Source organism: Mesoplodon bidens, assembly GCF_964165515.1.
Source record: "Mesoplodon bidens genome assembly, chromosome: 7".
NCBI lineage: Eukaryota > Metazoa > Chordata > Mammalia > Artiodactyla > Ziphiidae > Mesoplodon > Mesoplodon bidens.
The window spans coordinates 58,733,806-58,746,732 of NC_138164.1; the positions used below are offsets into that span (position 1 = coordinate 58,733,806).

General features: G+C 37.5%; 1 protein-coding gene across 12 annotated transcripts in view; it reads left to right on the forward strand.

Moving 5' to 3' along the window:
* NUP98 (nucleoporin 98 and 96 precursor) overlaps nt 1–12,927 on the forward strand; it is a 104,597-nt gene that overhangs the window by 76,659 nt on the left and 15,011 nt on the right. For all 12 annotated transcript variants that reach the window (XM_081239698.1, XM_081239693.1, XM_081239695.1 and 9 more), the window contains 6 exons: nt 5,055–5,237; nt 5,973–6,129; nt 7,641–8,067; nt 9,405–9,634; nt 10,976–11,242; nt 12,287–12,444. In XM_081239698.1, the coding sequence (XP_081095824.1) occupies nt 5,055–5,237; nt 5,973–6,129; nt 7,641–8,067; nt 9,405–9,634; nt 10,976–11,242; nt 12,287–12,444 (1,422 nt within the window). The remainder of the gene's footprint in view (nt 1–5,054; nt 5,238–5,972; nt 6,130–7,640; nt 8,068–9,404; nt 9,635–10,975; nt 11,243–12,286; nt 12,445–12,927) is intronic.

Sequence of the window (12,927 nt, forward strand, 5' to 3'; positions counted from 1 at the left end):
TTTTCAGTATTGTTAAGCCAGTATAAACCTTTTGTCCTTGTAAGGAAAGGTTTGTAATTTAAATATCAGGTAGTTTCTTTGCCAACTCATAAGAGAGTTACTTTCATTTGGATGTTGTTTATATTCAATCAGGTTATAGCAGTTTTTTTCTGTGCTGCCATACTCATCTCAAAGAAGACAACTTGATATAAAATGTCTTTGTAAAGCATCCTCTACCTCTCAGCTGCTAAAAGCAGGACCTTTGGAATTTTCCATGCTACAATTCTTATGGCTGCTGAAATGTGCGATTTTTATGATTGATTAAATAATTCCTTGGGAGGCACTTTGGAGACTTTTGTGTATGTATGTTCACGTTTGCGCGTACAGGGTGAGGGTATGATATAAGTGGGAAATGGGAAATATGTTGACTTTTATGTTTATAATTTTAGCCTTTAGAATACCCCTCTATTTAGAATACATCTCTTCTGAACTAAAGAAATGCTGTAAATGGATTTGATTTTCCAGTTACCCACATTCATTTTGTCTAAATCATATGCTTTGTATAATCTCTCTTTCCAATCTTGCAGTATACTGTATATGTATTTCTTTGGATAAGAGTCAGATAGCCTTCTTTTCTGCCAAAAAAAGTAATATGTAGGCTCCTTAAAGATACAGCTGAAAAAGAAAAGCTTCATCTTGTGGCAGATAGAGCAAATTTATGTAATGTTGACCATCAGTGGTTTTTAGGCTCTTTAATTTCCAGAATACAACTAGTAAGAGATAACAATAAATTCCTGTGATGGCACTACAGTAGGTGAGAGTTCTTTTGAAAAACTGACCACCAAAAAATTTCAGGAGAAGGTTCTAGGAAAAGGAGAGGTGGTAAGGATCAAGATGGGCGAAGAGAATATAGTGAATAGGTATCTTATCCAGATATCTCCTTTGATTGAGGAAGTGGGTGGTCTTTGACCTTTTGGATCCAGAAGGGAGAAATGGGTAGACTTGTTTAGATATTTAGGCTAATGTGTTAGAACAGTAAGAGGGGTCTTTGGAGAACTCTTCTTTTGTAATGCCCAGTGACCTAAGTGAGGTTAGGGGAAATGCCAGTGGTTGCACAGTTTTTTGAGTTATTAGCATCAGGACCTACATTTTACTTGGCATGAGGAAAATACTTGAGCCATCTGAATAAACTGGAAACAGCAATCTTCTCATCCCAGTGTCAAGATGACTGTCTTCACATTGTCACTTGGCTCCCTGGAGGGGTTGATTTCCGTGATACAGTGTTCCTTCAGTCTGCTATAGCTTTCTTTCCCCTGCTGTACACAATCTCAGGTTCTCTGACTTTTAGCGGGGGGTGGGGGTCCTTAAGGCATTAGGAAGATATATAGTTTTGTTTAATGGTTACATTTATTCTGCTATCTTTTGTATAATATCCTCAGTCTCCTCTTTGCAGTTCGTTCTTAAACCTTGCTTTGCTCCTAAAAAAGCAAGTGAATCTAAGCAACCAGAAAACAGGTAACTATATTTTTATGTAATCTTCTCCTCTATGCCTTTTTTTTTTGGCTGCGCTGCACGGCTTATGGGATCACAGTTCCCCGACCAGGGATTGAACCCCGGCCACAGCAGTGTAAGCACCAAATCCTAACCACTAGGCCACCAGGGAACTCCCTCTCTATGCCTTTTAAGTTAGAGAAAATGTTGGCAGAAAACCCTTCATCACAGGTGAATTAGGGCAGTTGCAGAAACATTTGTTTGGTAGTTAGAACATTTGTTCTAAAATGCTGATCTAAGACCCAATTTTCAGCCAACTGCATCAATATCTTGGAGAGCCCATGTATCTGGCATTGGGGCTCAGGCATATTTATATTTTAAATTCTTTCCCCCAGGTGATTGAGATACGTAGCCTCGTTTCGAAACTGTCGAAAGACTTCAGATCTTTAGCAGTGAGGTAGAGAGACGTAGCTTTTTCCTAAGCTTTATACTGAAATGTAACTTGTGTTCAGTACCATCAAGACACACTAGTTGACTTGCTCAGAAACTTAGCATTGTTTACTCGGTGAATACATTCAAATAACTTTAAAAGTTTTTTAAAGGAAAAAGTGATTAGAATTTAGGAGAAAATTCCATTTTATCTTGTGTTTACTTGTTTTAAAAAATAAAGTGGCAGGTATCTAAAACTTAGCCAGTGAATCAATATATATTTTAATTTATATTTATGTAATTTATACATATTATATATAAAATAATTCTATAGCCACAAGCCTTTTTCAGATGTTCATGTTATTGAATCCTATGCCTCCTGCAGTAATATCCGTGAATGTATGTGTAGAAACATGCACACTTTGATGGGCCCTTGTGACCCTGACATGGGATTGCTCTTGAACACCGTATTGTTGACAGGGCTGATTTTCCAGCCAAATGAATATAAAACGTTCTTTGCTGTTAGAAAACGAGTTGTTTTGGAGGCAGGCAATAGTAGTACTTATATACTGGATTAGGCTGTTTGGCTGGGAGAACAATATGAATTATTTAAACATGGGTTTGACCTTGGATTGGATATTTACCCTTTGTTGAATAAGGGTATCTTGATTTCACTTCATTGCATTACTTTATCTGTTGGATTAAGAAGAGATGCTGTATGTTTAGGGTATTGTTTACATGAGGAAGATTCTTTTGAGCTGGAGAGTGGAGGTTTCTAAAAACATTAAAGGTTTCAGTCATGAAACATCATCCTCAATATATCTAAAGAGAGTCATTTTGTAGATCTTGTCTGTTAACTTAGTATTTGATGGGCTTCTTTTTTTTTTTACCCCCTTCTTTCCTTACTCAGGTACCTTCTGTGTCACCAGTTTTTTTTATTGTCTACTTTTCTTTGTAGTACTGGCTTTGAGGAAGCACCTGATCTCCCAAGATTTCTCTGAAAATAACATCTGTTGGGGTAGTTTGTTGCAATTACTTAGATATACTTAAATGAAATTCACACATGGTGTTTCTAGGAGTTTACCAGGTCCTCATAGTTTCAAATTCACTTCCCCCTGTCCACTTATTAGATGACAGTAGCTTTGAAGTCTGTGCATGAGGATGAAGCAAATAAAACCTTGATCCTTAGCTTTCTTAAAGATAGGCTGAGTCCCTTAGGTCTCTAATCTAGTTACTTGATGAAATCCTGCCACTGCCTAAAAGTGTTCTAAGTGAGCATCTCTTGCTGTTACTGTTATTCCTTTGTTGAATAGTATAGTAAATTGAAACCCTCCTCCTCCTCCTTCCTTTCCTCGCACCTATACTCGCTCCTTCTTATCTTTCACAGGTATTAGCTTTTTCTACCGTGTGGCAGGCACTGCATTAGCCAGTAGAAATAACAAAGTGTTTTGGTGAATTTAACAATGTGCTTGGTGTTAGATACAGAAAATAGTAGACTATAATCTCTACTTTGAAGCCTTCACAATGTGGTGGGTCAAATATATATATGTATGTGTGTATGTGTGTGTGTGTGTACACACACACACACACACAAGGAATTAAACCATGATACAGTGTATAAAATAGGTATAGACAAGGTGTTATGGGAGCCCAGCAGAAGAGGGTATCCTGACAGGTTGACAGAGGATGGGGAATTTCAGAACTATTCCTAAAAGTGAATTGGTTAAAAGTTAACAGACCAGAGGGCATTGGAGTGTTCCCATGATTCATGTTATTATAATGGGAGGATCACCACCAGGGCTGCTTTTAATTTTTTTTCCAGAATTTTAAAACGTAAAAGTAGTTAGACCTGCCTGTAGCCTCCCCAATAGGTAAAAAATAGTATCATTTTTGTCTTTTAACCATTATCTAGCCTCCAGTTTGTTAGAGCAGTCCTTGGGGATTGTTCACAACTTAAGTGGCAATTCACCACATTTCCAACACCTCAACTTTTCTACAGTTATAGGTGGAAATAGTCATTCTTTTAGTAAGGATTTGTTAAAGGAATTCAGGGGAGTAATAGATAATATACCATTAAAAATAAAGTTTAAAGTTTAAAAAGTTATGCTAATGGTTGTTTATTGGTTCAAAGAAATCATGAAACTTTTTTTTAACCCACCTATTGTACAATAGCATCCATTTGAAGTTTAGCATGAAATAGGCCACTCATGAAAGATAAGCCAAAAATTGTGGAAGGTTAGTAATCTGCAGATGAGATTATGGAAGAAAAGTAATTGGAAGAACTTTTAGATTTGAGAATGTTTCATAAATTGGCTTAGCCGCTTGTTAACATTTTAACCAGGTCATATGCAAGTTTAGGACATATTTAATGAATTTGCACTGAGCCGGTTTTACAGTGTGTTTCAGCTTTATGAATGTTTACCTTTTCAAACCATAGACTGTTAATCATGGCTATATCTTTAAAACTGCTTAATTAATGTAAATCTAACTCTTGACACATTTAAACATAAAGGAATTATTCCCAGATAAAAATTGTTCCTAATAGAACTTTGTTTTTTCTTTTGGGAAATTAGAGTACACGTTCGTCTTCTGATATGATACTGCACAGGTACAGCCCAGCTAACCTTAGGATTCAGTCTCCTGAAAAATAAATTCCAGGCCCAAAATAGTGTTTGTGATAACTAGAAATTTATATCTAAATGTTTTCTTTAAGAAAATGCAGAGTTACTGGAGACTTTGATATTTGTATCTTTTATTCTCTTTTCCAATGGCTTCTGACTGCAAGGCAATGTGAGGGCAGGGTAACCCTCTGTAAATCAGAAAATTATAGTTGCTAACTAAATCAAGTAAGGCGTAATCTTTGTCTCAAGAAGACCATATGTTCAGTATGGATGCTGGCTTAGGTTCCAGGCTCCAGACCATAATATTAAAAAGGGTGATTCCGTGAATCCTCATTTGGATCCCAAGTACTAATAGAGGAGTTTGGGGGTAATTTTTAAATCCTCTTTAGCAAATACGCTACCTCACATTATGATGGAATGGGCAGAATCTAATATTGTTGTATCGTATTTTGAATAAAGTAAATATGGTCTAGAAGCTCTGTGTCTATTTGATGGTGTTTAATGCTGCTTCCCTGATCTTTCTGCTGTCTACAGAGCCAGAGCCCAGAGGTGGAGCAGTTAGGGAGGGTTGTGGAACTGGACAGTGACATGATAGATATCACCCAGGAGCCAGTTTTGGATTCCATGTTAGAAGAAAGCGTGCCTGAGGATCAGGAACCTGTGTCTGCCTCAACACACATTGCATCTTCACTGGGAATTAATCCACATGTCTTACAGGTGAAGTCCTAACCCACCCTTACTACAACAGGAATCCAAACTAATATTTATCTTCCTTTCATAACATCAGGCTTTTTCTTTCATTAATCACTTAAGAGCGTTGAGTGGTTGCTGGAATGAGAAAAACCAGGAATATGGCCCATGTTTAGGCATCATTTTCCCATTCGTGGGAGGAAGGCTATAGTGAGATTCAGAAGACCTGGGTTCTAACCCCAGTTTTGTAACTGTTACTGTGTGTGACTTTAGGCAAGTCATTTAATGTGAGCACTATAAAATATTAATTTCATTTACTTTACAGAGAGGTTTTGAAGCTCTGGGAAGTGCTCCACAGGAGTTTTGTTTGTTCATTTGTTTATTTATTTATTTATTTTTATTGTAGTTACAAGTTTCTTTAAGCTCTGTCTCAGCTTCCCCCTGCCTGTGCCTTTTGTCATATTATGAATTTAGCCTTTGACTTATATTTGACTTTGAAATTAATTCATTCAGCAGACATGTGAGCAACTGCTGTATGGCAGCCTCTGGTGAGATTGTATATACAAAGCAGAGGAGTTTTATATAAGTTCTATCCTTCAGGCACATACAGTGGAACAGAGTCAGTCACACAAATATTATACTAGCTCTGGACACAGCCTGAGACAGAGCTTTTTAAAAAATTGGTCGTTGTAAACTGCGTTTTTCTTTTATGGCCTTTGGATTTGGGGGAGCACATTCATTCTATAGGTATTGCCTTTTTAGATCATGAAAGCATCATTGCTTGCTGATGAAGAAGATGTAGATATGGTCCTGGATCAACGCTTCAGTCGCCTTCCTTCTAAAGCAGATACGTCTCAAGAAATCTGTTCTCCCAGGCTCCCCATTTCAACAACTCACTCATCAAAATCCCGTTCATTAGGTACTGTAAAAGATGCTCTTTTGCAAGAAAGCTGTAAAGTCTGGCTTTTCACATATCTTCTTCTAAGCTGAGTTGACTTCTCTAGCAAACAACTCCCTAAAGGCATATGACATAATGATGCCAAGCAGAAATGTACTCTTATAAATGTACCTGTTAGGTGGCGCCAGTTTTTAAAAAACATGGTCATTGGTGCAGATGCAGAAGTTGTATGGAGGAAAAAAGCATTTGTTTTGTTGTGGGGCATGTTTTTATTTGCTTATGAATGTGGGTTAAATAGTAAGCTCAGATTTCCTAATTTTTAATCATACCTTAGAGGAATCAGCAGGTTGTCTTGCTCTGTACTCTTTTTGTGCAGTTCTAACACTATCCTTATTGCTTTCTAGGGGCAAATGTTGCTTCTTATAATGTGCAAAACTTTTCAGATTTCTACCTTTCCCTAAACCTTCCCAAATTCCCAGGACAGCAGTTACCTGTATCTTTTAAAGCTTTTCTTATCTCTTCTAGTAGGCTTGTAACTATGTGGGATTGGAGGTAGAGTATTGATACCAACAAAGGAGTTCAGCAGGTGTAATTTCAAAACACTTTGAAAGCCAGAGGAACTACCAGGAAGAGATTTGTTATATTGCCTTAAAAACTAAATGTTTATTTTTGTTTATTTTTCTTTTGAGTACCCTAGTTAACTTTCCTTTTTAAAAATACTTTAATAAAGCATCAGTTAAACATTTATAGCAAGCTTTTCCGTAATGAACACTACATGAAAATCTCATACTTCAGTAACTAACTCCTTGCTTTAGACAGGAAATATATAAAATTGGAAAACAGGCAAAAATAACAAGAACTATCCTTCTGAAAGTCATATATGCAATCACAAGATGCCTCTGAAAGGCATATATGCAATCACAGATAGGTTTCTGTTTTCTTAAGTCTGACATTGAGCACTGGAGTGATATGAATTTGACTTTTGATCTTACCAACTTTTTATATTGACTAAGAAAGGTTACATTTGGCATTCTGATAAGGGCATGAGCATTGGTGTCAGACTTAGCTGGGTTTATCTCTCAGTCCTGCCACTTAGTAGCTTTGTGGATTTGGACAAGTCACTTAACTGAGCCCAGTTTTCCCATCTATAAAGTGAGGACTGTAATGTTCTTCATCTAAAGTTATTGAAGGATGAAATGAAACAGTGTATATAAATGGCTTATATAGAGTCTGCTGCAGATAAGTGCTAGACAGTTTTTTTAAGTAGTAGTAGTAGTAGTAGTAGTAGTAGTAGTAGTAGTAGTAGTGTTATTAATGTTGTTATTGTTGGTGACATCATCATCATTAGAATTCCTGCCTTGATTTCCTGTGTGAAAGAGGAATTTCTGTAGAGTCTGATATAAGCTGCTCCTGGTCATCTATATCTGATTTAAGTAGCTTAATAAAACTATAATTTCAGCCTTGATGGTTGTTGTTGTTCATCAACAGACTGTATTTTCTAATAGTCTTTTTTTTTTTCCTTATTTGAGTAGGTGGGTTACTACAATCAAAATTTGCAAGTGGAACTTTTCTTTCACCAAGTGCCTCTTTACAAGAGTGTCGCACTCCCAGAACATCGTCATTGATGAATATTCCATCCACATCCCCTTGGTCTGTCCCTCCACCCCTGACCTCTGTGTTTATGGTGCCCAGCCCAGCCCCTGAGGTTCAGTTGAAAACAGTGGGTACACGCAGACAACCAGGCCTAGTCCCTCTTGAAAAGTCTGTCACCTATGGAAAGGGGAAACTCCTGATGGACTTGGCCCTATTTATGGGACGCTCATTTCGGGTTGGTTGGGGCCCCAACTGGACTCTTGCTAATAGTGGAGAACAGCTGAGTGGCCCTCAGGAACTGGAAAATCATCAGATTGCTGATTCTATGGAATATGGATTCCTGCCTAATCCAGTAGCTGTTAAATCGTGAGTCACGTATTCTTATGCTTTTTGAGAAGGGCAACATGGTAGGTGAGAAAAAGCTTTTCATCACCAGGAGACCCATGTTCAGGGCCCTGCTTTGTGATCTTTCTAGATATATTCTTAGCACAATTTTATTTGTATAATTAAAAACTAAAATGATTAATAGCTCCATTTGTACCAGCAAGGTATGAAGAGTATAGAATAATTATCTAATGGTTAAACTTTAGTTGGAAAAGTAACAGACTCAAAGCTAATGCTGCAGCATTCCTTGAGTTTTCATCCTTTTTATTGCATTAGTCATTTTTCTATTTTCTCACTTAGATATTGGTAATTTCTTCATAAGTGAGGTATATTCTCATTAAAGCACATTCCCTGTATCTTAGACTTAATAAGGTAAACGTATGAACTGTGGATAATCCATACACAAGTATTTGGAAATAAGATGACATCTGATAATTATACATGTTATATATCTCTACACAGTTCCCACCATTAATATTTACATATGTATGATTATAGTTCTGTATATACTTTATATACTATATATTACCGTACTGATTTTATATATATATATAAATATATATAGTGTTCTGGTAGTCATTACGTAGTATGCATACAGTTTTTTGTAAAATTTGTAACATTTTTCTATTTACTTTTCATAATTGTAACAAACTGTGCTACCTTTACTACAGATTAAGTGACTATGATCACCTATTATTAGTAGTTTTTAAAGTTGATTTTGAAGAAATAAAAAAACAACAGCATCTCTTGTACCTCACAATTAGGAATATTGATCCTAAACCCAGGTTATCCATTGATGTCATGATATTTTAGAGGTTGTTAATGTCAGTCTTAAAAATTGGATCAAGGCTGGTCAACTGTATGCTCATCTTAATTGAGAGTCAGTTCTTTAGCATCTGTAAGCTTAGCCTCATGACTTTTGATACTGATAACTCATAACTTTATGAGTTAAGTATGTTTTGAGAAATGGGTGTCCCACAGTAGCTTTTGACTGTCGGATTGCATAGTATCCATATACATGCAGAAGCCATTTCCCGGTCTAATTGTACTGACTCCCATGCTTATTATAATCTGGCCTAAGAAGGCTTGGGATTCTTTTTTTTTTTAAGCCTTGGGATTCTGAATGCATGGGTCAGGTAATTTGCTCAATATATATCAAATAAGTTCATTATAGTTTGATATTAAGAAACAAATTTTCTTTAAAATCACAGTGGAATGTTTTGTGTCCTATTTTGTAATTATAAAACGAAACAAAGGTTTCACTGTAGGAAAATTCTACCATCTGTCTTTTCTATCTTATTTGTTATTTTCCCTTGTAGCCTAACTGAGTCTCCATTCAAAGTTCATTTGGAAAAACTCAGTTTGAGGCAGAAGAAGCTGGATGAAGACCTGCAATTATACCAGACATCTCTGGAGCTTAAATTAAAACATAGCACTGTCCATGTGGATGAGCTGTGTCCTCTCATTGTCCCCAATCCGGGAGTTGCTATCATTCATGACTATGCAGATTGGGTTAAGGAAGCATCAGGAGATTTATTGGAACCGCAAAGTGAGTATGGACTATACTTGTAATCCTTGGTGCCCCAGGAACCGGAGTAGGAGCATATGTTCATAGGAGGACACAATTTCCTTGTGCCAATGTAGTGGTGGATGCCTGAGCTTGCACTTATCTGTAGTTGAGTTGGTGAGGAAAATCTCAAGCAGGAAGAAATCACATCACTGTTTATCATTACTCTTATGCCCCTGTTCAAAGGAACTGTAGCCAGTCACATCCCGTGGATTTATAAAATTAGATCCCTTACCCCACCCGGAGAACATAGGGGGAGAGAGATCCTACCTATCCTACCCATTCTTCCATGTCCAACTCAAGTCCCACTTGTTCTTCCCAACAACTTTGGTGGTTATAACTTCCCTTCCTGACTTCTCTCACTATTACCTCTCTATAATGATTCTAATCATGTTTTTCTGAACCAGTACTTCCATAAAGGGCTTTTCTAATTTGGGCACTTACTATTTCAAGTAGTAGAAAAATTACATGTTTCACACAACATTTCACATCAGTTTTACTGAAAAATGGGGACTATTAGAATGTTCCATATCACACGTTTTGGGAATTGTTTATGTTCATTTATTTGTGTTTGCTCTAGTTGTCTTATCTCTTCAAATATGTGAGTCATCTTCCCAATGCATACTTGTAAGTAGCTTAAGGTGGTAAACAGTGCTTCCTTTTTGTTTTCCTTTGTAAGGGGCAATAGCATTAGTGGTTAAGAGTATAGAGTTGGACTCCGATTACTTGAGTTTGAATCCTGGCTCTGTTACATCTTGCCTGTAACCTTGAGCAAGTCACTTAATGCTCTGTACCTCAGTTTTCTCATCTGTAAAATGAAGGTGGTAACTATTGTATAGTATATTGTGTAGATGAGAGTTGGTTTACTCCTAAGTGCTTTGAACAGTATCATTTAGGCTCACTAAAATGTTAAGCTGTGCCTATAGCAGATAATAATCCCTCACAAGTTTTCAGAGCACTTTATATTTCTTAAAGCATTTTTTGAACAGAATTTGATCAAATTAGAGGATTTTTCTCTATAATTTGAGACTATATGTAGCCATAATTAGGCTAGAGGAACCTGTTTAAAGGAGCCTGGAGTTACATTTGTTATGTAAATACCATGGATACATGGAGTGAGCAGGCGGTCGGTCATACCACACACCTCTGGAGCTTGTAAGACACAGGTGAGTGAGGTGGAGACAGATTCAGGGAAATCAACTTGAGTTGTTGTTTGGGGTATTTATTAATTTATGTATTTTTAATGCCACAGTGAAGTGATCCCCTCTCTGTAGTTATTGTATGGCTTCATGTCATTGCATTATTTTCCTGTCCCTTCCTTAGTTGTGAAGCACTGGAGCCTAACATGGACATTATGTGAAGCTCTATGGGGCCACCTGAAGGAGCTTGACAGCCAGCTGGATGAGCCCACTGAATACATTCAGATTCTGGAGCGAAGAAGAGCTTTCTCTCGCTGGCTGTCCCATACAGCTGCACCTCAAATTGAGGAGGAAGTCTCCTTAACTCGAAAAGACAACCCTGTGGAGGCTGTCTTCAGCTACCTCACGGGCAAGAGGATCAGTGAGGCCTGCTCCCTGGCCCAGCAGTCAGGTAGGGCATACCGTCCTTCTCTGCACCCCTGCCTACTTCCTACTCACTGTCCCTACCCCTTAATCGTGCGTTTGCCCTTGTCTTCTAACCCAAATATTAAGTATAAACTTCCGGGGAAGATTGCCGGTTCCTCCAGAATAGGTAGGGACTCTGTCTTCCAGTTTTCCTTTTATAACCTTAAACTTTAAATTATATTTATCTATCTATCTATCTATCTATTTATTTTTTGGCTGTGTTGGGTCTTCGTTGCTGCACGTGGGCTTTCTCTAGTTGCTGTGAGCGGGGGCTACTCTTCGTTGCGGTGCACGGGCTTCTTACTGCAGTGGCTTCTCGTCGTGGAGCATGGGCTCTAAGCATGCGGGCTTCAGTAGTTGAGGCTCGCGGGCTCTAGAGCGCAGGCTGAGTAGTTGAGGTGCACGGGCTTAGTTGCTCCGCAGCATGTGGGATCTTCCCAGACCAGGGCTTGAACCCATGTCCCCTGCATTGGCAGGCCGATTCTTAACCACTGTGCCACCAGGGAAGTCCCTAGAATTTTTTTATTGCCTCAAGCCTTTGTACTTAAAATTTTTTATTAAAAGAGATACTGGACTCTAGAGAGTGAAAGTCTCAACCATTTTCTTTATATCATACATTTGTTTTTCCTCTAGGTTTGAGTTTGCCATTTCTCAGTGTCATTATATAGTACCTGCTAGTTGGGCATGTTTACATTTATGTCATCTCAGTTTTCACTATAGACCTTTGAATCAAATGATACTTCCCTCCATTTTACAGTTGAGGTGCCTTGTGTAGGGTCACAGAAATAATAGTAGATCTGACACTGAACTCTGTGTACTATATAATCTATATGTAATTAGTTTAAGCTACAATACTTTGAAGATTTTCTACCCAAGCCAAAAATGTTAAGTTCTTGATCAGTATTTTAGCACTACTGCAGAGAACAGTCAGAGGTGTTTCTTGAGGGCCAGAAGAAATAAAATAATGCCCCCAAGTGTTTTCCCAAGTCTATAAATTCTCAGTATCACTGGAGAACTGTTTCTCTTGTAGGTGATCATCGTCTTGCCCTTCTTTTATCCCAGTTGGTTGGCAGCCAGTCGGTCCGGGAGCTGCTTACTATGCAGCTGGTAGATTGGCATCAGCTCCAGGCTGACTGTTTCATCCAGGAGGACAGACTGCGCATCTTTGCCCTCTTGGCTGGAAAACCGGTATTTTCCTCTTTTCTCATAAACTTACATAAACTTTCTCATAGATTCAGGATTGCTTGAGGTTAAGGCAAAGAGCTATCTTTGTAAATTGTACACTGTTACATATAACTAAGCAACTTGTATTTAACTTTCAGAAGAAATATTTTCAAATTTTAAACGTACAACATGTACATTGTGGGGAAGAAATACTGGTTATATAGAAATTAAAATGTTAAAATTCACCATATCCCATATCATAGTGATAAACAACATAATTCATTGTCTGTCTTTCTAGACATATTTTAAGTCTATTTTGACATATATGTGTGCATATTTACACTTGTTATATAGTCAAATAAAATGAATTATATATAGCAGTTCTGCAACCTTTTTTTTTAATTTACTGAATATGATCGTTTTTCATGTTGTGTGGCCTCTCTTTTTTTAATAGCCACTTCTCTTCCATTTTATGAATGATGTATCATAATTACTTTAAGCCAGTTT